This window comes from Chaetodon auriga, chromosome 4, assembly GCF_051107435.1.
Source record: "Chaetodon auriga isolate fChaAug3 chromosome 4, fChaAug3.hap1, whole genome shotgun sequence".
Classification (NCBI taxonomy): Eukaryota; Metazoa; Chordata; class Actinopteri; order Chaetodontiformes; family Chaetodontidae; genus Chaetodon; species Chaetodon auriga.
The window spans coordinates 3,753,748-3,781,087 of NC_135077.1; the positions used below are offsets into that span (position 1 = coordinate 3,753,748).

General features: G+C 42.0%; 2 protein-coding genes and 1 long non-coding RNA gene across 5 annotated transcripts; all 3 read right to left on the reverse strand.

Moving 5' to 3' along the window:
• Positions 1–580: 580 nt before the first annotated feature.
• Positions 581–15,550, reverse strand: septin3 (septin 3). Of its 3 annotated transcripts, none has more exons than XM_076727910.1 (10): positions 15,384–15,550; positions 9,355–9,738; positions 9,022–9,150; positions 6,408–6,489; positions 6,053–6,190; positions 5,276–5,393; positions 4,324–4,419; positions 4,024–4,120; positions 3,855–3,906; positions 581–3,046 (listed from the first exon to the last, which is right to left on the reverse strand). In XM_076727910.1, the coding sequence occupies exons 2-10, from the start codon at positions 9,734–9,736 to the stop codon at positions 2,917–2,919; spliced, it is 1,224 nt and encodes a 407-aa protein (XP_076584025.1). In that variant the 5' UTR covers positions 9,737–9,738; positions 15,384–15,550; the 3' UTR covers positions 581–2,916. The 3 variants fall into 3 exon arrangements, with proteins under 3 accessions (XP_076584025.1, XP_076584024.1, XP_076584026.1); XM_076727909.1 differs by lacking the exon at positions 15,384–15,550 and adding an exon at positions 11,645–11,824; XM_076727911.1 differs by lacking the exon at positions 15,384–15,550 and adding an exon at positions 11,626–11,785.
• Positions 15,551–19,453: 3,903 nt separating this feature from the next.
• On the reverse strand, positions 19,454–21,289 carry LOC143319199 (uncharacterized). The gene is made up of 2 exons (XR_013077064.1): positions 20,831–21,289; positions 19,454–20,448 (listed from the first exon to the last, which is right to left on the reverse strand). It is a non-coding gene; the product is annotated as an uncharacterized LOC143319199 (long non-coding RNA).
• A 342-nt stretch (positions 21,290–21,631) lies between these two features.
• LOC143319196 (serine hydrolase-like protein) lies at positions 21,632–26,646 on the reverse strand. Its single transcript, XM_076727915.1, has 12 exons — positions 26,533–26,646; positions 26,308–26,451; positions 25,850–25,963; positions 25,692–25,733; positions 25,281–25,300; positions 25,105–25,179; positions 24,819–24,925; positions 24,243–24,322; positions 24,118–24,152; positions 23,913–23,989; positions 23,651–23,738; positions 21,632–22,569 (listed from the first exon to the last, which is right to left on the reverse strand). The coding sequence occupies exons 1-12, from the start codon at positions 26,555–26,557 to the stop codon at positions 22,450–22,452; spliced, it is 927 nt and encodes a 308-aa protein (XP_076584030.1). The 5' UTR covers positions 26,558–26,646; the 3' UTR covers positions 21,632–22,449.
• Positions 26,647–27,340: the final 694 nt, after the last annotated feature.

Below are 27,340 nucleotides of genomic sequence, written 5' to 3' on the forward strand. Positions count from 1 at the left end.
CAATTAACAACTCTCTTGAACTGCTCCCGTGATTTTCTTAAGATTAACTCACCAACTAAAGCCTCATATTCATGATATCCCACCATTTATGACACATTTGTAGGAAAGTCCATATCTAAAATTGTGAGACAGTTACAACACTGAGAGCCAAGTTGAACTTGAATTGAATTTGCATTCACAATCTGCATGTATACACTGCCTGATTTACTAAGACAGAAGCTCATTATGCTGTCCTCTCCAGGGACTGCCCTCCAGACACACACTATGAATAAAGTACACCTCAGCAGATGCAGCGGTGGGATAAGATCACTGCAGCTTTTAGTGATTTTGAAGTTCATCAATGTATCGTTACACTCAAATTAAATTTTGATGAACATTAATCACAACTAACTGTCCACTAAGAACAGCCTACTTGCTTCATTTTGTTTTTGTTTTTTTAAAAAACAATCAGTTTCAGCTATAAACCAACTATATTTTTTCCAGTGCAACCTTCATTGTGGCTCTTGAGTTTCATGTAAGTTCAGAATCAGGTGTCCTGTACAGTAAATAATAAAATGTCATTAATCATGTTGAGACATGAAATTTTTCAAAAAACAAACATGAGAATGTGCTTTTATTAAAGAATAAATTACAATAATAAGACATTGATGTATAAATAACTCAATATACCACTGAAAATTATATCTCAATGTATCACGGCAACAGAAAAATGGTTATTAAATATACATTGTGAAGTTCTGATTCAAAGAGATGAGTGATATATGGACTGTGGGCTGTCAGTTTAGTTATGAAGTTAAGACAGCAGTGCTTTACCTCATGATATAGCAATTTAATGTACACATCACACATTCAGAAATAGTTGATACGTTGATGTAAAGTTGCAGTGATGAGTGAAGCAAACAAGGCAGTGTGGACACAAGCATGCACACATGAACAGTTTAAAATTTCTTCTTGAAACCTTTGACTGCACCAAAACAACTATCATCAGACAACTATTATCAGTTTGTTGCAGACATCACATTTCATATCAAAACCACACAAACGTTCATGATTGTAAAAAATTGATTCCAAACAAAGAGATTGACAGATACTGAAAGATTGAATAACTTGTAGTTTTGGCATATTTCTCTTCTGCTGTAGACAGTACATGGCAGAACAGTAGAATGAAAGCTTGGTAAACATGTTAACAACTTAATAAAATTAGACTGATTTGGAATAATTACACCAACACTCTGAGTGTATACCTATTATTAAAGCCTCTTGTAAACCTGATCTGGAGAGATAAATTGGTTATTACTGACAGCAGTGGAGGACCCAAACTCTGTAAACGTCATCAGGAAATAAGCCTGGACTGTGTAAAAATTTACCTAAAAATCTCAGCAGTGGGAATGTCTCAGGAGGACTCAAAGCTGGTCCAAGTGCCTGTTTCTTGCTATACTCAATCACTGCTTATACATGGCAGAGTGCTGCCACCACGTGGTGACCAGAATGAATAGTTTTAAAACACCATCAATGCAAATACTGATAACCAAGTCAGAGTGTAATGACAAAAGCTTTACATGGCACAAGGCATTGAAGAAAAAGTGACAATATTTTTCATCATCAGGTATACTGATAACACGAGTGGTTGTATTTCTTTTGGGTAGGAAATATTGTTTTCATTAATGGGCAGTGGGTATGGGGAGGAGAAAAATGCATTAAATCAAACAAACCAAACAAAAAATCAAACACACAAACAAAAAACCCTTGTGAAGCAAGTAAACTTGTAAATGAGTTATTTTTATGGTATCGCTGGCCATGCTACTCTTTAATAAGTAATACCAGTTAATTTACATGTTTCAGGCTATCAGATTAAATAGTGTGTATGATTTCCATTCAACTGTCAAAATACGTCACAAAGTCAATCTGAATCCAGGGAAAAATATGTAATATTTAATAAAACCACTGATCTGTTTCATGATTATCTTCACTGTCATTGCAAGAGCACAGTCAGGCAGCGCAAATGAGCACAAACACAAATGCACTGGACCACATTTCTTTCACAAGTATTCAGTTTGTGTGTGCTATTACGGTGAATCATGGAATCACAGAATCTGCAGTATGCCCAGTCATGCACTTCGTGGACTAATTACACACACACTGCCGCCCACAGAATTGCATTTCATAGTGACTGATGTTGCAGCTTTCTCTCATCTTAGTATGCAGGTCTGTCCACACAAACTGTCTTTACATGGAAAATCAAACACCAACAGGGCGAGGAAACATTAGAGAAATTCCATTTGTTTTGTTCATGAAGGTGGGTGTAAACGAAGACAGCACAGCTTGTAATGTTTGCTAAACCCACCTGACAGTTAAGCCACAGGGACTCTTTCTACACATGAAAAGAATTTTGAAAAAGCAATTTGTACAAAGTCAACTGCAGAGCTGGCTAGCGGATCACTACTACACAGGAATTATGATTTAAATATTTTGAGCAAATCCTGTCATCTGAATTGAGACATCAGTTGCTACACAACACTAGAACTTAAAAATTGACCTCATATACACATAATAACATGGCACTTTCTAAGCTTGTACTACCCGGACAATGATAAATGACAAGGCATTGGCAGTAGATAAAATGTTAATTGTATCATGGCACTAAGTCTCTGGGTGGGACTGTCCTGACTTTCAAATGAAACTATAAGGGTTTGATATGTGTTTGTCGGGGTGGCGTGGGGAAGGAAGTGTTGTGGACGATGGGTGGAATTTGTAAATCAGAAAAAAATGACACAGGTTTTTACAGAGTTAAATGTTTTCCAAGCATGCAGCGATGCTGTGGTGACAACAATTAGAGATTCCTCTGCATCAGCTTCATTGCACTGTTTGTTATTCTCACTCTGTCACAACTGTTCCCCTGACTGACTGACTGACTGACTACAGGTTGCTTTCCTGGGTGTCATTGGAAGATATGGGGTGCAGACCTCCATTCTCGTTCAGTCTCTTGGCACGATAGGTTTCATAGTGAATGTTATGAGTGACCTCCTTCAAATCCTGCAGGTGAGACCTGAGAAAGAGAGATACAGAGACACAGTGAGGACACGGTAGTAACATTAGTAATTGGGAAGTTAATGAAGAAAAATTCTTAGTTCATGGCCGAGTAGTTGTAGAATGTTATGTAGAATAAAGTTTAATAAGTGCTTTGTAACTAATAAAGACCCAATATGTTAGTAATATGCAGGCTACTAAGCATCCAGTAAAGGTTGAATGTGAACTGAACCCTGCTCGCAATTTGAACCAGTGAGATTCGGAAAATGTAAAAATTCTATAGTTACAAGCAAAATTATGCATCCTTATTTTGAAATAACTTCTTATTATGCATTTTTTTTTCATAAAAGTGATGTGTCAGCTACAAAAAAACGTTGACATGACGAAGGTGATCATCAAATCTATAAGTTGATTGTAAGAAGATTAATCATCAGTAACAAGTGTAATCGATTAATCATTTGAGGAAAACAGTCCTGGTTCCAGCCTCTAACGTGAATACTTGCTGGATTTCTTGGTTTGCTGTCATGGTGAACTGAATATCTTCAATTTGAAGACTCTGGGAAATTTATTTTCATTATTTTCTGACCTTTCATATAAAAATGATGATTCAATAAATTAAGAATACAATCAGCAGATAATTCTCTATTGATAATCATTAGCTGTAACCCTATTACTTTTACCCACGATTCATGTTATTGTTTATACATTATGACACACAGAAAGTTTCCAATTATGGCAAATCCCAAAGTTTCTAATTCCTCCTTAAATGAAGTTTATTTCATTGTGGGCAGAGGGATTTTAATAATCTATTTAAAAGAATATTTTACCTGATCAGGAAATCTCTCAGCTGAGCAAACTCACAATGGTTGGGATTTTCAACTGTAACCAAAAGAAATTGGACAGAATCAAATGTCACATCTTATATGTCAAGTCCTTTACCTGAGCCCATCAATACTATTTCTGTGACAAAGGGACTCCAAATGTTACACCACCCACCTTCTACAATTCCCCACGCTGTCTTCCTCCCGAGAACGCGTTTGCCATTCACTTGATATTCTTTGTCGCTGCCCACCACCGCAAAGGGCATCGCCTCCTAAGAACAGAGACATTTCAACACGGTTCAGTGTACTGAAGAGAGCTGCCCAAGGTTTACGAGATGACACAAATACATGACATGCTCCAGTGCCCTGGCATTCTGTTTGGAGGAAGCTGTGCGTGAGTGTGAGAGAATGGAGGGACGGGGAAGAAGACAATCAGGGGACAAATGTGTGAGACAGAAAGAACAGAACCACTTACTCTGATCTTGTCATTGTCGCTCTTGTCCTCCATGTCCTCATCAAACTCTTTCTGCGGGTAAAACTCAATCCCGCCCATCTCCAGCTCCTTCCTTACCTACAGCACAAAACAAAACTAGGAACATGTGACTGCTGTCTTCAGACTACTCGTGTACCCAACATTATGGAGAGGCTGGAGGATCTGCAGCCGTCCAATATGGGAAATCTGACAGATACAAATACCGTTATTTGAGAGTTAAATAATCCCATAAGATGACATCAGCCAATAGGCATTGGCTGTAAACACATTAACAAATGATCACCATAGAAATCTGATATGTTCAAGTTAGCAAACAGCTGCTTATTTACATGTCCAACAAACAGGGATTTGTGTTTCTGGGCACCTGGTGGATGTAATATTCACTTCACTTTCTAGCTCTTTTTTTGGTCTCCACCGCCTCCAGAGGGAGATATCTGGCTGTGTGTGTGAGCTTTTTCACTGAAAAGTCTCCCTGCTGACTGAACATACGAGGCACAAAAGATGCTAAAATGCTCCATGGAGATGAGTGGAACTGCTGGGTTGGGTGTTGGGTGGGTGATTCTCAAACAGCGCCACCTTTGACACGACGCATATGTAACAACAGTCATCTGACACATTGTTAATGTTGAAATACTGAAGAGAGCAGCTCTGAAGACCAAAATATGTACTGAGGAGGACGTTTCGAAGTTGGAAAACAAACTTGTCAATCCTCTGTGCGCTGTTTGTATAATACCCTAAACACATCTTTGGCATTTCCATCCTGGCATTTAGAACTACGGGTGTCAGTGCCTGCAGTTATCAAGAAATGTCACAACAGAACTACCATACACACAGGTACCATTACGGTATATCTGAATTGAGCAAACGAGCTGCTGCAGTACAGGCCAGGCTGATTTATCGGTCTAGCTTCGGTAGGATCGCTGGTGAAACTCACCCGCTGTTTGAACTCCTGCCTCTCCTCAATGGTCATTGTGTCTGCCTTTGCAATGACAGGAATAATGTTGACAGAGTGACTCAAGCGCTTCATGAACTCGATGTCTAGCTGCCGGAGACTGGAACAGATAGAGAGCAGAGAGGACAGGGACGGAAAGTGAGTAAATAGGTAGATTTAGATGTGACTCTCTCAGAAGGCTTGCATACAACAGTGACAATCAGGATTTTTTGTCATGTTTCATACGTCTAATTACCTTTCCCTGGTCTTGTAGCAATTAAAAAAAGACTTACAGGGTGAATGCGACTGAGAAGTGGGCTTTTTATTGGACAAGGGTTGTGTCCCAGTTCTTTTTTGCCTGCACACAAAACATGCTGTCGGTCTCAATTACCCCAGCTAAGAAGGATGGGATACGCTGGCTGTAATACACAAAAGACTGTATCCGTTTATCCATTAAAGAGCAATTTCACAGTTGTCAGCGGGAGCTAATTGTGAGGTGTTCAGAGGAGAGAGAGAGAGAGAGAGAGAGAGAGAGAGAGAGAGAGAGAGAGAGAGAGAGAGAGAGAGAGAGGTGTGTGTTGTCTGCAATATCAAGTAGCACACTTGATTTGGAGCTTTGCTAGTCTGAATTGAAGTGTTTTTGGATAAAGGGATGCGAACACTGTGCGCTGTATGTGATTAAGAGTGTCTCTTCCAACAGCTTACTAAATGCATCCCGTTCTAGATCAGATACTTAAAGAGGGTTTGAGTGATTACTTCACTAATCCTAGTTTAACTCACGAGTGTCCAGTTGGGGAGATGAAATACAGACAGCAGTGCACCCTGGTGTCGGGGATGCGCTTCTTTCTGGTTATGTTGACCTCCTCCTTCAGGAACTTCTCATACTGCTCATTGATGTACTTGGAAATGGGCTCCCAGCTGTGGATAGCATGAGAGGAAAAAGATGACTTCAGCGACACACTTTACTTGATTAACACCATTTTCAGTGTAGTTTTGGGGAACTAAATCCATTCCCACACTCCTGAACCACTGGAACAATTTTAAAAGGTGATAATGAAAGATTGTTTTTGGTAAGATTAAGGCGGTAATGATGACATTTACGGGGCGTTAATGAACCAGGAGTTGGAAAACCCACCAGTTGTCATTATTGATTTGGTCTCCAAAGCCTGGAGTGTCGACAACCGTCAGCTTCATCTTCACACCACCCTCCTCAAGTACTGTAAAAAAACACAAAGTGGGGAACAAATCATAGCTGTTGCTTTCCATGTGCAAACCAACATTCAACATGTTGAACAAATGATTATGTTTGGAATGAACAGAGAAATAGCATCCAGGCTAGAAACACAGCACAGAGTAAATAATCCGATTGAGATATTTTTCACATCTGTGTGATCACGTCTGCTGTGTCTTTCACTGGCAAGAGCATAATGATATCAGGTCACTGTCAACCACAGGCAGTGTGTGTATGACCATGTGGACTGTAGCAGCCACACACTGCGCTCTGTTTCAGGGTTTCATTTGTCACCACTGTTTCCCCGGTGCGGTTAAATCATCAAGGATGTCTACAAGTCCAGTCACTTCTCCAGTCCAAGAGGAGCACATTACTGTGTGCTACATACAACAGTCCCCAAAGCCATTCCATAAACAGCATACAGAGCTGACCGCCACCGTGACTGATCTGATCCGAACACTGGGGGGAGGGGCACCAAAGTCAGACGTTTTCAAATGCTAAACATCGCAGCTTTAAATAAGAGACGTTTGCTTTGTATGCTCACTCAATTAGGATTATTTTCAAAATAATGGCCTGCTGCTCACGCCTTTATAGTCCAGCAGAGCGCTTATTTGTTGTGTCACAATTACTTGTGTTTTATAAGGAAAACAACAATTACGATCCCTCGCTCGACACCATTGTTAGCGAACCACAACATGAGTCATATTTACTTCTTTGTGTTAGTTGTCAGCAGGGGTCATTCGCTGTTACCATAGCAGCACAGTTCTCAGTTCGGAGACTGTCTGGTGTTATGGCAGCAAACTTTTTAGGTTTCAGATAAGGTCATCTGTACCATTATGCAACTGTCTAACTTGTGTCAGGCTAGACGAAATAGAGGCTCTGATGCATCCACTGTACATGTGTGAGCAAATATACTCTGAACGAGGATCAGCAGTCTGTCCACAGGCTGCGTGACAGAAAAACACCATCTCTACTTAAAATCCTCACACTTCAGGCCATTTCTCCCAGCGTTGATACATTTGAGTCAAATAAGAGCTGTTAGCATCTGTCCGGAGTCCATGGGCCCAGAATAATCTATACAGGAAGTTGACTGAAAACCATTAGTCGTGACATAGACATAGAGGAGATGTTGGAATATGGTCAAGCCAGTCATGACTGAACTCCAGCACAGATAACTGTGCTCAGTGAAGTGGTACACATCACTGCTGATGCAGAGAGATGCTAAAGACACTTTAAAGTTCATCGTATAGCTCAGATAAATACAACACATGCCCACTGACACGCTACAATGTGGGGATTTATGTGTACACGTAGGAGCTGTTAATGATGATAAATTTGAGCCAGCCCTTAAAGGATCTGTTTACATTTCTTCAAGTCTGTCTTCAGATTATAGTCAGGTACAAACACTGCAACAGGTTCTGTTCATTCCTCCTGTTCATACATTAAGAGATTCCTTCCTAACATGCTTTCAGTGGAAGTGATAGAGGACATAAGTCCGTCCATCTTCCATGCAAAAACATATTCAGAAGTTTTTTCAGCAGTGTGAGTTCGACAGTTTACAGTCTTTTTGGTACAAAGCACAAAGCAGAGCGAGCAGATTCTCCTCTGGTCAACAGAAACACTGATGATCACTGTGTTTGGACATGTTCTTATTCTAGTGTGTTTTCTTCAATACATTATCACACTTCCAGACTACAAACTGTGGCGCCACTCTCATGCACTATATACTATCTGTGATCACTCTGATCACATTTATTACCCGCATCAGAAGAGTGACTTCACATCCTGAGTGTGGGACATTTTCATTGACAGAGCTGTAATGTGACCACACTTTCAGTGCTCCAGCCTTCTTGTTCCTGTTTCCTTGTTTTGGATTTGTTTGCCTGTCCTTACTGACCACCTTTTAACAAAACTTATTTTGTACCACAGAGACGGTCACTTTGCCTTGAAATCCAGTATATTTGGACTTGCATGATGACACTGCACTGGAAAACACTGGAACGGCAGAAATCTAGTCGGCTGATCCTCGTAATGGATCTGTCATCTGTGGCTGATCTGTCTTCCAAATTTCAGCCTGGTTAATTTTAATTTTTTGCAGACAGAGATAAACTAAACAAACCTTTCTCCCTGCTCTGTTGGTAGAGCCAACTACCCCAACAAGACTCAATTCAGGCAGGTTTACACACTGATTTTTTATGATATATAGTATAATTATTCCAGAGCAATTAATTTTAAGGGAACCACCAGTTATAACAGTAATTGCAGCCACAGTAAACAAATTATCAAAGCCTCTCACAAAGTACCTTCGGAGGATGCAGAAGTTGGCTTGTGCATTTGCAGCTCAGCTAGAATAAATGGTGAGCTGACTTGACAGCTAGCAGGGTGCACTGATATACTGTAAGTGGGCTATGTGGGACTAAGAACATGGCCAAAGATCATTAATTTTCTCTGTCAAATTAAATGCTGCTATAAATGTCTGGCTCTAAAGAGAGAGCAGCAGCCCTCTCACTGTACTCACCATGAGACACTGCTTTGATCTCGATCGTTTTGGGGATCTTCTCATCACGGGCCCACCCCGCACTCCTCCTGCTCACCTGCGACTTGAACAGGGTGTTGACCAGAGTGGACTTTCCGAGACCGCTGTGACCTGAGACGAGAGGGGAAAATGTCATGAACAAGGCTGAAGAGGAGGCAAAGTAAGAAAAAAAGAGAGATATGATGGAATCATTTGGATTGTTTCTCACCAAGAACAAAAAAGAACAAATAAATTCATCTTATTTGAGGATATATCCCTTCACAGCTGTACGCTAACATTCATCTTTCACCTACTTCACAGGCTTCTGCGACTCACCGACAACCATGATATTAAAGTCAAAGCCTGTCTTCATGGTCTTCTTCCTCATCTGCTCAATGATGGTGTCAATACCAATGTAGCCCAGCAAAGTGGATCCACTGGAGCCATGGGAGCCGCCATGACCGTGACCTCCATTGTGTGCTGCAGTGTGACTCCCACCGTGGCCCACACCATGACCCACACTATGACTACTAATGTGCACTGGGCCGTGACTCCCGATGGGGACTGGGATGCCACTTGGAGGAGCAGCTGAAACGCCTACTCCGGCGCCCGGGCCTTGGGGTGGAAAGGGGCTGGAGGGGGAAGGAGCCCCCACATTTGGGGGCTTGGCAGGGACGGCCGGTTTGGGTCTCACTTCTGGAGGAACAATGTCTGACATGTCTAATAACAAAAGGAGAGAAAGATAAAAATAGAATTTTTCATTAACAGAAGTGCTGGGACATCACGAGGAAGTAGGCCAGTAGAGCCTCTCCTTCTTTCACTTGTTCTACAGCGGAGACATGAGATGTTGGAGTAATCTTTAAGGGTTGGCTCACTCAAATGACTAAAATATATTTCTTTCATGTACATCTAGCCATGAGTTCTAGTTTTATGCTGTCTGTCTCCTGAGTAATGGGGACATTGTGAAAAGAGATGGCTCAGATTGGTACTCAGGGAGGCAAGAAAGACAGACAGGCCAGAACGTATACTGGCATATATTAGCTTATTGCAGATATATTAGTATATCAGCCATTTTATTGCATTTTAACACGTTAGTTTTGATCTGGACTAACGCTTTCAAATGGCAAAGTCACACAACAACACAAACAAACTCAACCGATCAAGGCAGTGGAGGACCAGCAACTCCCATGTTTTGCAAGGTAAAGTTACTGTTTTTGTCTGAGGAGTCTGGTGGCTTGGAAAAAACAGAGCTGTAATGGCTTCACTTCCTGTCAGAAAGGGCTGTCTGAAAAGGTCTATCTCTGTAGGGATCCTCTCCATGGAGTTGTCAGACACTTAGAATAACAATCTGAGCCTGTCGGTGGCGAAAAGAAGCACTTGAAGTGAACATGGAACTTAGATGGGCGCATTTACCCACAAGAATTATGTTGCCGTTGCAGCCCATTTCGCGCCTGCCAGCTGAGATGCAGGGCTATGGTACTCAGCACAGGCAGATACCCAGAGTTTAGTTATCAGTATTTGAAGAAAAAGTCAGATACATAGATCCATGAACGTAACTTTTTTAATGTTGTGAGTACTAGAGCAGCAACAGTTAGTTGAATTATCAATTAACTGATCGACAGAAGATTTTATGGCGACTACTTTGATAATCAATTAATCATTTTTTTAAGTAACAAGGACAAAAGTGTGGGGTTACAGCTTCTCAAAGATGAATGTTTTGCTGTTTTCTTTGTCCTGCGTGACAGTAAACTGAATGTCTTTGGGTTTTGGTCTGTTGGTTGGACAAAACAGTAGATTTTAGACGTTACAAGGAGTTCCAGGAAATTCTCATGGGTGTTTTTCAGCTATTCATTAAAAATATACAGGTCAAATCATTACTACAGAAAATAATCAGCAGATTCATCAATAATGACTGTTGATTGCAGCCCTGGTGAGAGTCTAACTTAATGAGAGGGAAGTTACAAAATGTTTTTGTGAACTGGCCCTTTGTGTGAAGCAAACAGTGCAAGCAGATGGCATCAGTAACAGGCATGAAGCAGAGCCAAGATGTTGATAACCTCGTTCCTCCAGGGCGTGCACACTGAGCGGCCTGCTGCCATGCTTCAAGTCAGATCATACAGGTCACCGAGGCAGTGGCTGTCACTTTGATTCATACACTCAGTATTCATGCAGCCCTGCTCATCTCTCGGCCTGCCTGCCCTCCTGCTCTGTGCTGCCTTCACGCACACTGTACATTCACCAGATATGCAGAATCGTGAGCTTAAAACACTGCAGGCAAATCACACTTCACGACTGGAGCACAGGATGGATGATGATGCTCTGCTGTCATGAAAGCTACGAGCTGTTTCTTTACTAAAAACGTTATTTTAGCTCAGGATGGCCGCGCAAATTGACGCCCATTGCGGCTCTATATTTACGTTAAGCACATTTCATCTGTTTTAACGCAACACGCGAGGTGAGCTCCATCACAGCCCATCGACCCCATTGTCTCTCTCTCGTCATGCTGGTAGATACTGAGCTGAGGAGCTAGCGGCTGCTCCGTGTTAGCTGCTAGCCACTGCCCGCTAACGGTCGGCTCGTTCAGCGCTGATGTTCAGTCACACTCACCGATTCCCGTTCAACTGACCTGCAATCAGCCCGAGGAGGAGAACGGTGAGATCTACTGCCGCTCTGGTCCGACAACAAACGATGAATATCCCACCACTAAGATAACACGATGAGGAGCGGTCATGTGATTAGTCTGGGTACCTCTTCTCTCCTTCCCTCTGGCCGTGAGCCCCCCTTTACCGTTACCAAGGCGACAAGAGGAGAACGAGTGGCGAGATGCAGCGCGCATGCGCAGTGTGGCTACCTCAAGGGACATTTTTTTTTTGGTAGGGTCTTCTGACAGTTATACACACTATTTTTAGGTGACACGTAGGATTCGAAGTATGAAAAGAGAGAAAATAAATCAAGTTTGTGCTCAATCAAATGTGCAGAAACTTTTCAAAATGTAAAAATTCTGGATTGTGAAGTGTGGTGGTGAAAGATGTACTGAGATCCTTTACACAAGTAAAAGTAGAAGTGCTTCAGTGTAAATAACACCCGAGTATGAGTGTAAGTCCTGCATTCATAATTTTACCTAAGTAAAAGTACAGACGTATTGTAAGCTAAATGTAAGCATACTTAAACCACCAAAAGTCTTTAGTCTTTGGTAACAAAAATGAAAGTTGTGGAGGCAGAATGGCTGTGTATTACTGGATTACTTAGCCTACTTATGTGGGGTTAATTTTAACAAACACCAGAGAGTCCATCAAAGTCGGGACACTGTAAAATGTATATAGAAACAGAATGTGATGATTTGCAAAACAGTGAATCAGTCAGTACTCAATCAATCCGACCCGACACACACACGCTAATGATAATAGTATCAACCACCCAGGTGATCAGTACACGGGATGCGACCTGGGAGAAAAACACACTAATGATAATCATAATGATAATAACAGCTGGGTTGCGACAGCTTGAATTAAAGGCATGAATCAGTTTGTCAGCATCCAACCCAGGATCCGAACCGGTACCCGGTTCTGACACAGGACTGACCCGGAACTTTCCCAGATCGGTCCCGGAACTTACCCGGAAATTTCCCGGGACATTGCCGGGACCAACCCGGAACTTTCCCGGAACTTCCAGAACTTTCCCGGAAATTTCCTGGGATTTATCGGGAACGACAAGGTCCTGTGAAAATTCTGGGTCATCCCAGCGATGTCCCACAAAATTTCCAGGTCAGTCACATCAAATATTGACATGTTGTGGGACTTGGGTTGTGTTATGATTGTTCACTTTCCATGCAGTCTGGAAGTCCATCTACTTTTGTTTTGCCAAGCGTTTTCCTGGTAGTATTCAGACTGTTGTATGTACTGTAAATATTGTATAGGTTCACCAGGATTTTCCTGGAAAATTCCTGGGAACTTTCATGGGAATTTTTCCAGAAAGTTTTGGGAAATTTTCCTGGAATTTTTCAGCAAAATTCTGGGAAAGTTCAGAAAATTTCCGAAAGTTCCTGGCCCATCCCAGTTTCCAGGGAAATTTACATGAAAGGTCTGTCAATTTTCCGGGAAAATCCTGAATAAGTTCCATAAAAGTTCCGAAAATTTGACAGGACATTTCCATGAAAGTTCCTGGAGTTTTCACAGGAAAATTTCTGACAGTTCCGTGAAAAATCCAGGAAATATTCTGGGAAAAATCCGGGAAATTTTCCAGGGAAAAACTGGAAAATATTCCAAGGAAGTTCAGGGAAAATCAGGCAAAGTTCCTGGGAATTTTTTGTGAAAGTTCTGGGAAATTTCTGGGAAAATCCTGGATAAGCTCTGGGAAAGTTCCGGTAAAACCTCAAGTGATGGAAAGCAACTCAGTACATTTGCTGTAGTGTAGTTTTTCGGTACTTGTGCTGTAATATTTTCATTTTAAGCTACTTCATACTCCTGGAAGTTCTGGGAAAATTCTGGGAAAGTTTTGGGAAAAATCCGGGAAAGTTCCAAGAAATATCAGGGAAAGTTCCGGGAAAATCCCAGATAAGTTCCCAGAAAGTTCTGGGTCGGTCCCAGCAAAGTCCTGCAAAATTTCTGGGTCTGGGAAATTTCTCAGTTTCAATATTTGATTTGTTGTCTTTGTACTATTTTCAGTTAAATATGGGGTTTCGCTGTTTTGAAAATCATCACATTCTGCTTCTGTTTGTTTGTATTATCAGCTGAACATAAGCCTCCTTAAAAGTGACAGTTGTGGAGGCACCTGTTGGCCCCTGTTATTGTAATACCACTGTGTATTGTATTATTGGAATAGTATTAGTAACCATAATGTTATGATCCTACAGACCTGTTTTTTGTTTTCCAGTGTGTTTCCTTTTTTCTTACTGTTGCCTGTCTAATCTCCCTCTGTCTGTTTAGCTGGGTGTTCACCTACACCCAGTCAGCCCCGCCTCCTCAGGTGTTCACCTGACGCGCATGATCCTGATTAGGCACAGAATAAACGGAGAGCTGTCTCCTACATGTTGCCGAAATCCCTGGTGGTGTCTTTGCTCGTCTCATCATGAGTACAACGCTTCATTACCTCCTCTCCTAGAGAGCTTGCTAATGTTGACTACTTCTGCTCTGCCACTAACAGTGTGCTCCTGTGTTTCAGTGTCTACCTGCCGCTTCAGCGCGTGCCTCGCCTCAAACCTGCTTCGTCAGAGCTCCTTTAGTTTTTTCTCCCACTGCTTATGAGTACGCTTTTTGATACACCCCTTGTGTTTATAAAAAATGTTATTTTTTCTAACATCTCGCTCTCTGGTCTGCATCTTTGTTTCCTAACAAATTTACGAGGCGTAAAGCCTAACACATAGCTGCCAGACAAATGCATTTGATTAAAAAGTACTAGTAATATTTCCTTCTGAAATGTTGTGGAGTTGATATGGTAGAAAATAGAAAAACTGAAGTAAAGTGCAAGTACTTTAAAATGATACTTGTAAGGTAAGTTACTGCACAGTTACTGCACACTCCACTAGCTTAAAGAGTACCTCAGAGTACCAATACCTCAATGTAAAAACTCTCCATTACATGTATAAGTGATTCATACATGATCTATGTAATTTAATAAAAAGCACAGAAGTTTTGTCAACAGTAAGTACTTAAAGAGTCAAAAGTACTATTTAGTTGCATGATATATGCTATTATTGGAATATCAGAACTAATGCATTGTTATGTCAGCAGCATTTTAAGATTGTAACTGTTGTAGATGGATCTCATTTAACTGTTTTACATACTGGTGGGTAGTGTGATTTATAATAAATCATCATATTTCACCATGTTTGTGTGTAAACTCTTAATCTGCTGACTGAACAAATGCAGTGAAGTAGAAAATGCAATGTTGCCGTCTGAAATTACAAAAATTGCCTCAAATACAATACAATGCTTGAGTTACTGGATTTAGATACATTTGACCTATGGTTTAACAATAATGCCTGACCTCATTGTAAATAACATCTAAGCTCCCATAAACAGATCCATCTCCATGACAACTGAGCAAACTCTATCAGGTAATGAAGACTGTGTAAGACTGTGTGATACAGTTGAAAGCTCTAGAAAAAGCCAGTAAGTGGACCTATAGTTGGGTTTGTTTTGCAAAACAAATGCTGGACAGTTTCACCTTGTGGGGCCCCTGAAAGCCTTTCAAATGAAACCATCTAACAATCAGCTGCGGTTGGACGACACAGAGCTCATGAACACAGAGTGTACGGCCTGTTGCAAACGGTCACCAGCCTTTATAACCACTGCACTGAGATTTCCAGTCAAATTATTCCTCCCAGTGTTACAGGAGGAGAACCTCTGCTGTGTCACGGTACTCACACTTTATCTCCGAGTGCCTCTCCTTCCGTCCTGCTTTTGCTTTTCTTTCTGCATGTTGTGTTTGTTCGTCTCTGTTGAGAGCTGTACTGGCATGGCCCCTCTGGACTAGTCACTCTGATAGAAGTCTGCTAACCAACGTTGTCACGTCTCTCTTCAGCATGTCTGTTACTCCGCTGATAAGGAGCGATGTCTTAAATCCCTCTACTATCCACTCTGACCACCCCCTCAGCTGAGTTCCCGCCCCAAACCCCCCCATTGGTTAGAAGAAAATTATTTAATTCTAACTCTAAATAGATGAAAAACGACAGATGAGAGAGTCCCTGTCATGTAAATGCTTTGAGCAATTTGTTCAGCAAAAGTCTTCCAAGTGGTTTGGATATCTGCGTACTCACCCACATACACTGAACCTGGGTAATACATGGTGACATAATAGGGGTCCTCTGGTTCCTCCATGATAAATGCTCTGTCTGCCGGGGAGTAATTTGGTTGTTGTAGTGGAGGGGAAGCTGTTGTTGTCTCATCTGGTCTCTGGTACACTCTGTGCTGTGGCTGGGATGTCAGGTCAAAGACCCCCTTTGACCTGAAGCCAAAACTGTTTGTGTTAAATGGGCAGTGTGCCACAGATGCTGGCCAGCTTACAGCACATTTCTCTGAGGGATATTCTGGTAGCTTTGTGGGCACCCCATGACGATCAGATGGTGCAACAATATCTGTTTGAGTAAGTCGTGTGTCACTGCGGTTCACCTCTTTGTGGCTTTGATTTGGCCCAGGAGGCCGTTTGTGCTCTAACTGGTGTTTGTGTGATGTAATAGTGGGTCTTGAAAAGGTATTTTTTGATGTGGTGCACTCAACAGCAGCAGGTTTGGAGGCCTCCAGCGAATGAGATCCCATCGGACATATCTTAGATTCATTTAATCTGTGTGCACACTGAGGAGCCTCCATTTTCTGATTGATGTCTCTTGACGGGCAGCTATAATCCTTCGTAACACAGTCGGACTGACTCGCTGCATTCTTCACATCCATCTCTGTGATCTGACTTTGAGTTTTTGACCAGAATCTTTGTTTCTGAGGAGATCTGATGTGTTGAGATGTGCTGGTTTGCTGTAAGAGTTTTGATGAAGTTCCTGTAATTGTCTGTCTACTGTTTTCTTCCTGAGGGCTCCCGAGATTAGAGCCTGATAGAAATGTTGCATCCACTTTTGTTCCATTGTTCAAGCCAAATCGTCTTCTTCTGGTCTCGGTGCTGGGTGAGACAGTCGACCGACTCAAGGGAGCCTCTGTGGAAAATGACAGTGTGGCAGCCACTGGTAAAGCTGTGCTTCTCTCAGAGTACACTCGCTCATATGATTGGTGTTTTCCCTCACTTCTACTCAGAGGGTAGTCTGTACATTTCCTGTGAAGGTTGAGGCTCGACTGAGTGGTGAGTCCATCAAACACTGACTGAGACTCTCTCTGAACAACACTAGCAAACTTAATCCCCCCAGACTCTGAGAGAGATGTTTGTGTACCCGTCGCTCCACTTGGCAGAAATTCCTGCTGCTGTCTGATGTTTGACTTTGGTGTATGGATAGCAGTCATGCCTAAATTCCTAGGCGGAGGCATTGGTTTCTCTTTTGCACTGTTTTCTTTTTTATTTAAACCAACTCTTCCTTGCAATAAGCAGGAATTCTGAGACGTGGCTGCTTGCCCCTGATACTCAGAGTATGTCTGATGTCGAGGCTCTCTGCATGTCATGGGATGAACTCTTCTCAACAAGGGATGAGTGAAGTCCAGTAAAGCTTCTTGGTCAAGAACATCATGCTTTGCCTCATTTGAAGCGCTCTGTTTGCTGAACTGGGGCTCAACTTTAGCGTTCGATATGGTAATTGACCTCGCGCGTCTTTCTTTAGCAACGGGAGATGGCTGCTTGCCTCCTTGGCTGTCCAAACTCATCCCTCGGCACAGGGAAGTTGGAGATGGACTCAGTCTGGGTGTTGGGATGGTCAGAGTCGGAGATACACTTGGCTTTGGCTGAGGCTGGTGCAGCGACGGAGAAGGATCACTCAACTGCGAGGCGGGGAGATGAAGAGAATCACTTGGCTTTGGTTGCAGAGTAGAGAGAGTGGAAGACAAATTTGGCTTTGGAGCAGGAGAAATGGAGATGCTGGGCTTTGCAGAGAGAGCTGGAGAGCTGCATGTTTTGGGTTTTGCTCTTGGGAGAGTTGAGGCTCTTTCTCCATGGGTCCTCTGTGAGTGCTGACATGATTTACCCCAGGAGGGCCGACTGGATGTGTTGGAGGAACAAATGGGAAGAAAAGATCTGGAGCCAAAAGAGGGGAGAAAAATGAATTCAGTACGATAATTTTTACCATATCATAAATTATATTACGTCAAACTGAGCTAGAACACAAGCTCAAGCTTCATTTACCTGTCAGCGTTTGTCTGTTTTGTGTTGTGTTGTTCGTAGATGAGGCCCCTCTCGTCAAATGATGGGATTTGAATGGGTTTCTTTTTGATGACAGGTGAAGAGAGGGAGAGAGGAGGGGGATGCTCCTTTGTTTGTCTGGAGGATGCAGATACTTGAGGGATCAAAGGTGCCAGACGGTCAAAAACACTCATTCTGTTTTATATAAATTGTGAGGAAAGAGGTGGAAAGAAAGACGGATTCAACTGACAGGAGTGAAGACATGCAGGAAAATCAGGGTGTTAGATGTCAAACATTTGGATCTGTAAGGTTTTCCACATGTTAGAATCTGACAGTGGTGGAAGAAGAACTCAGAAACTTTTATTCAATGCACGTAAGAAGTGCCAATAACACAATCTAAAAGTACACAAGTGTCTGCAAAATATACTGCACATAAAGTACTCATTACACGGAGCTGTGTTGTATGAGTATTGTTAATACTAATGCACTAAAGAGTAGGTAGTATTGCTGGTTCAGGTGGAGACAATTTTCTTGCTATTAGGTAGTTTAATATGTAACAATGCATCATATCCTTTAAGTTTATCACATGTGTTCTGTACACAATCTGCAAATTAACAAGCAACAGCTGCTGTATAGTGCAGACAAAGTAGAATATGTCCCTCTGAAATGTAGTGGAGCAGAAGAATTAAGTATCATAAAGTTGAAATACTCAAGTACATGAAAGTACAAATACCTCAGAATTGTTTCTTGAGTATCGAACTTGAGTAAATGCACCAATATGAAAACATACGGCAGTTCTGCACTGTCACATAACAAATCTTTACAATGAAAATACATGTTTTATCATCACAATAGAGGAAAACAGACACTAACCTGCTGTGTGAAGCTGCGTCTCTGTTGGTGACACACCGAGTGAGTAAATAAGTGAAAGAGTGCGAGACGGGGAACACAGCAGTAGGAAGTAGTGGGCACAGAAGTGCCATTCTCTCCATTCCTTCCACACTGAAGCGGCACTGTTTCACTCCCACTGTGCTCTCTCATTTTGTTTGGTTCACAGGACGCTGTCTGCGAGGTCTGAATGTGGTCTTAGTCTGCCCGATCACAGCGCAGATCAGAAGAAGAAGACAGATCCTTTAAGCACAAATACATGAATGTAGGAATATTCCATAACAAGTAAAAGTCCTGTGAAAGTGAAAGATATATAGTTTTGATCGTTTAGCTCTCAGTTTTTTTTTTGTTTGTTTTTATGTGTGTGTGTGTGTGTGTGTAGTTTTGTATAATTTGACGTCTTTGCGCTTCAAACAGTTATTTAAATGAAATCGTGTGATGAGTTTATTGGGGAAAAGTCTCTTTGGTGCTAATGATTCACAGACCCGACTGAGTGCTTATCCTTTCTAAAGGGTTTGCAAAAGTAACTGCAGCAGTTGATTAAATGTCGTGGAGTGAAGAGTAAAATATCTGGAGTAAAAGTGTAGAGTAGCATAAAATAGAAATATACAAGTAAAATGCAAGCACCTGGAAGTCGTATTCAAGTACAGCGCTTGAGTAAATGTACTTAGTTCCTTTCCACCTCCGGTGTAGATACTGTATATTGCACAAATCTTAAATTATTATTTTACTCAGATATTTTGAACTTCATAATAACACGCAGAGTAAATCCAAAGAATTGAGGATTAAACAGTTTTATTTTGTATGAACAAAGGAAGCATAAAAGAGGGCTGTTACACACCCGGTTTCCTCACCATGCTGTCTAGTAAAAACAATGAAAACAAAAAATAGACACTTTGAGCATTACCAAATACTACTTGTCTGTAATCTTGGTCCATCTAGGCTAATTCTGGCACCTCAAATAAATGGTTTTGCATTTATTCAGTACACATTATTCTAATAAAGTCACTACTACACCATTTTGGCACAGCGACACTGACAATCCACATGCTTCTCAGCAGCTGCCATGCCGGCATCACCAGAGAGAGGATTAAAAACCCTCCCTGCTGGCAACAGATTCATTGCACTTATATCATTCACTTCACTAATTAAATGCACAATGTAAGTAAACTTCATGATGTATGTAAAGTGATTGTCGAATTACAAAACGTATGTAAAAGTTGGCACAAGTATAAGATGGCATGAGATTTACATCATGTTTCGAACACATTTCTAAAGGGCAACATGTCCTCCAATCACCTGCGTGTAGTCTTCTCCTCCTTGTGCATTTTGGTTTCATTTTGCAAATTCTTTAAAACCCCTCAGCTTCGGTTTTCCCTGATCTCTACAGCAAAAGCTTAATGTTAGAGATCAGGGGAAAGTTGGAATGATAGGTCAGGTCTCTTCTCCATCGTTCACATCCTTCTCTCCCATTCTCTGTCTCCATCTTTAAGGTGTTGGCTCCCATCCCACTGGTGTCCTGGCAGCACCCCTGTCCAGATGGCCTGCCGCCCGTCCGCCCTCTTGATCATATCAGGGCATTGCTATCGTCATCTCTGCAGTTCACACTGGCCACCAGCGGGTGATGCCGGACTGTTTTGTTGCTCCACTTGTGGGCATCTTGCAGCCCGGGCTCTAGGAAGTACAGGCATGCTCCGAAGCCTGCCAGCACCAAAACTGACACCAGCAGGTAGAGGGGGACGAACCAGTCCAAGAACAGCCACGACATAGCTACTGTCAGAGGGAAGGGTGGAGGAGGAAAGGGCAGAACATGGATGAGGAGACAGGGAGGAAAAGACATAACAGAGGGAGGGGAGGGAAGGAGGAGAGATTTTGGGGAAGGGTGGATGAGCAGAGTTACTCAGATATTTTAATCCTTGCAAACACTCACTCTCTACAGGGTGAGATATCACGCACGACAAACTGCAGCATCTCAGTGTCCCATTATTCCCAACTGTTCCTCATAAAGAGGCACAAGAATCAAGACATTACACAGCCAGCTTCCAACAGGCAGCACGCTGTCCGTCACCGCCTCCATCATTTCATTTGCAAACACGCACAGGTGCTGCCCTCCGAAAAATAGTGCTGCGATAGTGAATAAAGCCGTCATGCTTACCTGCGGACGCTGCTGAATCAGTCAGTCTTTCTGTGTTTGATGGTGCGCGATGTGCAGCAGCTGCGAGTCAAATCGATCATCAGATTGTCTCCAGCGCCGCAGCTCTGACTGTTGCATGTGAGACGTCCAAAATCACAGGTGCTCTCTGAGAGGCACAAGAGACAGAAGCTGCATGCGGCTTCATCCTCCGGCTCCTGGCTCTGACGTTGGAAAGGAGGGGTGGGGGTTGCTATGACAACACCCCTGCTGATGGCTGAGAGGATGGAGGGAGTGGGAGGGAAACTTATATAACTATAATCTTTTTTTTTTTGGGGTGGGGGAGTGGGAGGAGGAGAGGGGGGGGCAAGCCCTTCAGATGTCTCTGGATGCTTGCCGCCTTGCTGCTCGCTGCGTAAAATCAATTCCACTCCATTTAACACCAAGGCCATCATACAGTTTATGTGACATTGAGGGAGAGAGAGAGCGGGGGGGCATTTCTGTGTGAGCAGCACCTCTCATAGTGGCTCTGAGTGGCGGCAGCTGCAGTGTTTTATGGAGTCACTCCCCTGAGTAAAAGGGTGGAAAAGGGTTTTTTTTGGTTGTTTTTTTTTTTTTTTTTTTTTTTTTGGTCTTGCTGGTTTCCGAGACAAAAGCTGAATACAGAGGGTGGCCTACATAATGAGAAGTTGTCAGAGGATGTCATCCCTTTTAATGACTGCCAATTTTAGCTCATTCTGCACAAGCAGCATGAAAAACAGCCGAGTTAAACAGATCAGCCTCACACAGAAACGATGACACGTGACGTCCTGCAAGTCACATAAAGAAATTCTTATTATTTGAACAATGCAGGATTTTATTCAGTTCAGAGCTTTTACATGGATAGATCTCTGTTCTGACAGCTGCAGCTCATTTGAATCAGATCAGGTTGTCAAACGACGTCAGAATATATTTATACAATACAACATATCACACTTTGACAGGGATAAAACTAGGAAGTATTGTCTTTTTACCTAATATTACTGGGAGTGGTTTTATGTATTCTACCATATAATCTAATTCATTTGCATGGACTTTTTAATTTGTTGATTCTTATTTGCTGCCTTGATTGAAGCCCTGTGTAACTTGGGTTTTTGGAAAGATCAATATTAAATGTTATGCCGTCATTGTCCCTGGTGTTTTCACAGTCCACCAGACTTCATCAAGATGTAGACAAGCACTCACTGACTTGAGGAACATTAGGAAATCGGATCTAAAACTTGAGAAAATGCATTATATGAACAAATTAGTAATAATTTCAGGAAGCAAGATAGAGGGGATCATAAACACCTGCGATCATCACTGTGAATGATGACACCTGAACACAATCAAATAAAGCAAACATATTTAGAAACTGCTGCAAACTGACATCATCAGCAATGATATATTCAGTGGAGGTTTGCACATTTAGATTATTGCAAGTCACTTCAGAAATGTATGGTATTGTTCACATAGTGACACATCAGGGTGGAAAAACAGTACTATGTTAACAGTGTAGGAGACTTGAAGTGAAAAACTGCACAAAGAGAATGTGTTACTCTGTGTGTGTGTGTGTGTGTGTGTGTGTGTGTGTGTGTGTTGGTCATAACGTGTGTGTCTGTTCACTACGCAGGCAGCTGCTGTGAGAGCACTCTGCTCTGCAGGAAGTCCGAAACAGGAGGAGCGACAGCTTCAGGATTATTCAGATGGACGTGATGATCGCCCGGCACTGTGACCATCGTGTGCTGAGTCGGAGAGAAAGGACGGACGTTTGAGTCACTTCATACAAAAGTAGTCTTATTCTTAGATTTTAGTGTTTTTATTTGTCAGGAAATGATTCTCCCCTTCAGTACTTGACCAGTTTGCAGCATGTCCAGAAGGTCAGTGTTAACTTCTTACCTTCATGCTCAAAGACTCTGACGTTGTTAGAGGAAAACAGACATTTACCATAATTTCCAAAAATCCCTTTTAGAAATTGTATTGAGACATTTTTCTTAAAACAGGTTACTTTACTGATTTAATTTCAGGTAAACATTTCATATCAAGTCTTATTTGTGACAGTGATCAAGTGTTGATGTTGAAAAGTGACCCAACCACATAGAGGAGATAATCTAGACAAAGTGCTGCTTCAACAGAAGCTGACTGGATTTTCACATTGAGCATCACGTCTCCAGCTCATCGAAATGAGGAATTCAGCCTGTGGGGATTTGTTTAACATTGGCCCATCCTGTATGGCTCACATTAATATATGTTCACATCTGTTTGCTGGTATAACTTGTATAATGTTTTGGGAATTGATGCATATTTTTAGTTTTGAGGACTAAACATTTGGGATTTAATGTTGGGAAGGTGTACTGGCGTTCTGAATTGTCAGCAGGAAAAGCACAGGTGAAACAAATATAATGTTAATGATGGCTCAGTTCCAGCTCACCTAAATGGAATGCATTCATAGGTAAAGTTATTAATTACACCTGTGCTTTTCCTCCTTTCCTTTTCCTCAAATCTATAAATATTTCTTCTTATTCTGAGGCACTGAGCTTGTACTGTGGTGCTACTTTTAGATCTGCAGAGCTGTCTGCCACACACAGACACACACACACCTTGCTGAACAGTGTTTGAAACATGAACGTGGCTTGTTTTAGCCCGTTGGTGCAGGTGAGTCAAGTTTGTCGCACATATCAAATGCAATGAATGCAGTTTAGTAATTCACTCCACACGGATGAGGCGTATTTTACTGTCTGTACGCTCAACCATCATCCTTCTCGTACTAGACAAGGGTTAAATCATCACGTTTTTTTCCAGCGTCTCATTTCGATTCAAACTCACTTTTCTGTCATGACATCCTTGTCGAAGTGCGGAAGCAATTTTCTGTTGGTTTGCGTCTTGAGCTGTTGCACCAAAGCCGTTGTCTGCTCTGAAACACAGAGATTTTGAACAGGTTTAATGTGGCGTCCTTTGATGATCTTATGAAGGCACATTCAATGTTTGGATCAGGAAGCACAAAGGGACATGGGACCGACATGTTCATAATGTCAAAGGGGAAAAGTTGTAACATTATACTGCAACACATCGATTTTCAACAACTTACAGAACAACTAGAACAGGGGCTTGAATCCTCGACTGCATCTCCAGACTCTGCTCCAAAGTGATGCGCACTATGTTTTTCTGAAAACGCAGAATAAAACACAAATGTTCGGCTGTTCAAGCTGAATGCTAAACTTCTGGTGGAAAAAAAAAATTAACAGAGAGGAGGTGGTGAACGCGGGGGGAGTTTGGGAGGTTAAGAGACTTACAAAATTAAGTCGCAGGTCTCTGGAGAACACAAATCCTGCAGAAGAGAAACACATTCAGCTGCCAGGAGATGAAGAAAGCAAGGTGAGATTACTTCTTCCTGAGAGGAGAAGAGATAAAGACGCACCTCCTTCCACTTGAACTAGACCTCGCTCTAAAAGGATGTGCACAGACTTTTCAGACAGAGTCGGGTTTGCAGCCGACAGCCTGAAAGAGATAATACTTTTATTGTATTTTGCTGAAAGAGTAACACACAGATTTAGCATTGCATTTAAACACCATGCTGGACTCTTTATGGGCAGTTTAAAAAATGATTAAATCAGTGCAACAGGAGCAGACATATGGTCTTTTTTTCTTTCTTTCTTTCTTGTATTTATTTCTTCCTTGTCAAGAAGTCCAGTCAGAGGTCGAGCTGCTAACCTCAAGCAGAGATGAAAAGCAGGTGTCAGAGGTCACACCCCCACATTTTATTCATTTTCAAACTTGCAGTATTCAGTCCCGCCCAAACACTGACTCAAGTGACATCACCTGAGGACATTTATCTGACCTCATGCAGCCACAAAAGGCTTTTATACAACTTTGAGTAGTGCTCCACAACACCTGCAAACACACTTTGATGTGTTACATCTGTGGCGCTCATGTCAGACTTCCTACATGAATGACAGTTTGTTTAACTTAAACTGGCCATAAACTGGAGTGGTACCTCTCAACTGCCTTCTCATAGGTGTAAACCCTTTTCTTCTCTTCTGTCTTTTTTTCATACTCAAGCATCGCACTCATCCCCTGCCGCATCACTTTGGGTATTTCCTTCTGCAGAAAAAGAGGCAGAAACGATGAGGTGAGGAACTCAAAAACTACTGAGCAGTGGAACATGAAGATAACTGAGGAACAAAGCAATAATATTTCCACGGACGTTGTTGCTATAAGCTCATCTTCACTTGAAAGGCTCGTCATATGCAATATAATCATAATAAAAACTGTTGAAGTACCAGATCTGTAGGCATAAATCCAAAAGTGTCCAGCAGTATGATGACATCCACCTTCTCAGGATACAGCGCGCTGAACTGTGGAAAATATAATATGGATCAATTCAAGAAAACGCAGCAGAACACTCTGTTTATTGTGAGAACACAGCGATAAGTTGCAAGTGATGAGTCTTAGTTACCATTGCAGCGATGTTACCGCCTGGAGGGGAGTGAACAAACGATCATGACAAAGCTTTGGTCAAAGTCTTTTATTGTTACTGATTAACTTTCTGATCATTGATTGAAAACAATTATTATATTTAAGGCATTGATTCATCTGCTGAGATTTTTTTCTGAAAGATCAATTAGTCACGTAGTCTAGAAAAAAAGTGAAAAATGTCCATGGTAGCATCTTCTAATTGATTGTTTTGTCTGACCAACTGCCCCAAACACAAAGATTTTCATTTTGAAACAGTATAAAACACAAGAAAGCACATAAGGAGGTTATATGGTAGAAGATGTGAAAAAGCACAAAGCACAGTATCAGTATAAAGCACGAGAATCAGGTGTATTATTTACATTTTGCACAGTCTCCATAATGTGGGACTTACCCATACTGTGGCCTATGATGGAGAATTTTGTCCAATGAAGACCTGTTTGAGTTATTTAAAAAAAAAAAAAAAAAAAATTCATCAACATCAACATATTAACAGTCACACAGATGCACCTGAGTCCTGAAGAGATGTGACATGTTGCAGAAATCACACACCATCAACGACTCTGAGGATATCCGCCACGTACGCAACAAAAGAGTAGAAAACTCCAGGGGGACGATGGGAGGACAAACCATGACCGGCCATGTCCAACGCCACATATCTGCACTCTGAGAGGAAGCAGAAAGGGAGATGAAAAGATCCACGCTGAGAACTCAGGAACTCAGCTGCACTTTGTGCTAATTAACAAATGTTAGCATGCTAACACACAAAACTAACTATGTTATACCTGCTAAATGTCAGCATGTTGGATTATCAGTGAGCACAGAGCGACTCTCCACTTTCAGCTGTCGAATGTGAAAACAGTCCTCTGGAGTCAAACTGTGCACATACATCATTCTGCACAGTGAAGTGAGTCATACAGCTGAGGTGACAGCCAATTCCAAACACAGCTGTAACTGTCCATACATCAAAAAGCTGTTTAATGATCCTCCTGTAGTCTATCATAGTTTACCTTTGGGTAGAAGGGGAATGAGCGTGTTGAATGTACCACAGTTGTCAGCCCAGCCGTGCAGGCACAGCACAGGATGACCACCATCAGGACCCCAGACTTTACCTTTGACCTCTCCCCATGCGACCGGCACAGAGAGCTCTGAAACTGGACACAACACAGAATGACACAACCTGAGAAAGCAGCTCCAAAACAAGAGCCTGACACACATTTCCTGTTATATACTACCTGCTTGTGTTGTTGTAGATGACATTTCTGTGTCTGATGATCCTGAGTTTATGTCTGGCCTCCAGTGCTGCAATAAACCTCATCTAAACAAAGCCTTGAAACAAATCCTGAAGTGTCCTTTGACCTTTGGAAGTTAAAAGCAACGTCATAACTTTCTGCAATCAATGATTTTATTGGATATTCAGAATGAGGAGCTGCAGCGAGGGCCAATCACCACACACAGTAGGCGGGTTTTACCTTTACCCAACCCAGACACAATACTGCACTTCTTTGTGCTATTCCTCCCTCAGTAATGCCTGCCAGGAAGTCTCCAGCAAGGACAATAAATCTGGGAGAGTGAAATCTGGTGTTTGCTGAGAGAAATACTGCCATTCATCCCTCTTTCTGTAATGAGATCATCTCTTGAATACACTGTGCTGCCCAACTCTACTTCAAGATACGCGCTCCCCCAATCAGATGCACCATGACACCAACAACAAACAGCAGAATCTGATCTAATATGGGAGAATATGGACAAGAAGGAGGGATTAAAGGCTAATGTCATTGAGATTGATAACAAATCACCATAATGGGATGTGGTGTATTAAGCAGTATGTGATGAGACCTGAAGTCAGACTGAAACAAGTCTCTCTCAAGGAACCTGGAATAGATTCAATGAGCTGAACATTAACTGGTGGCTCCAGCGTGTTTCTAAGGCTTAAGAAAGTATTTCTTTGCGTCCACTCGCTCCCCTTTTGTGTGACAGCACAGTTTTTCAAACCCTTTGAATTTAAATGTTGTGCAAACCTCCTTTGGATCCTTTGGTGTC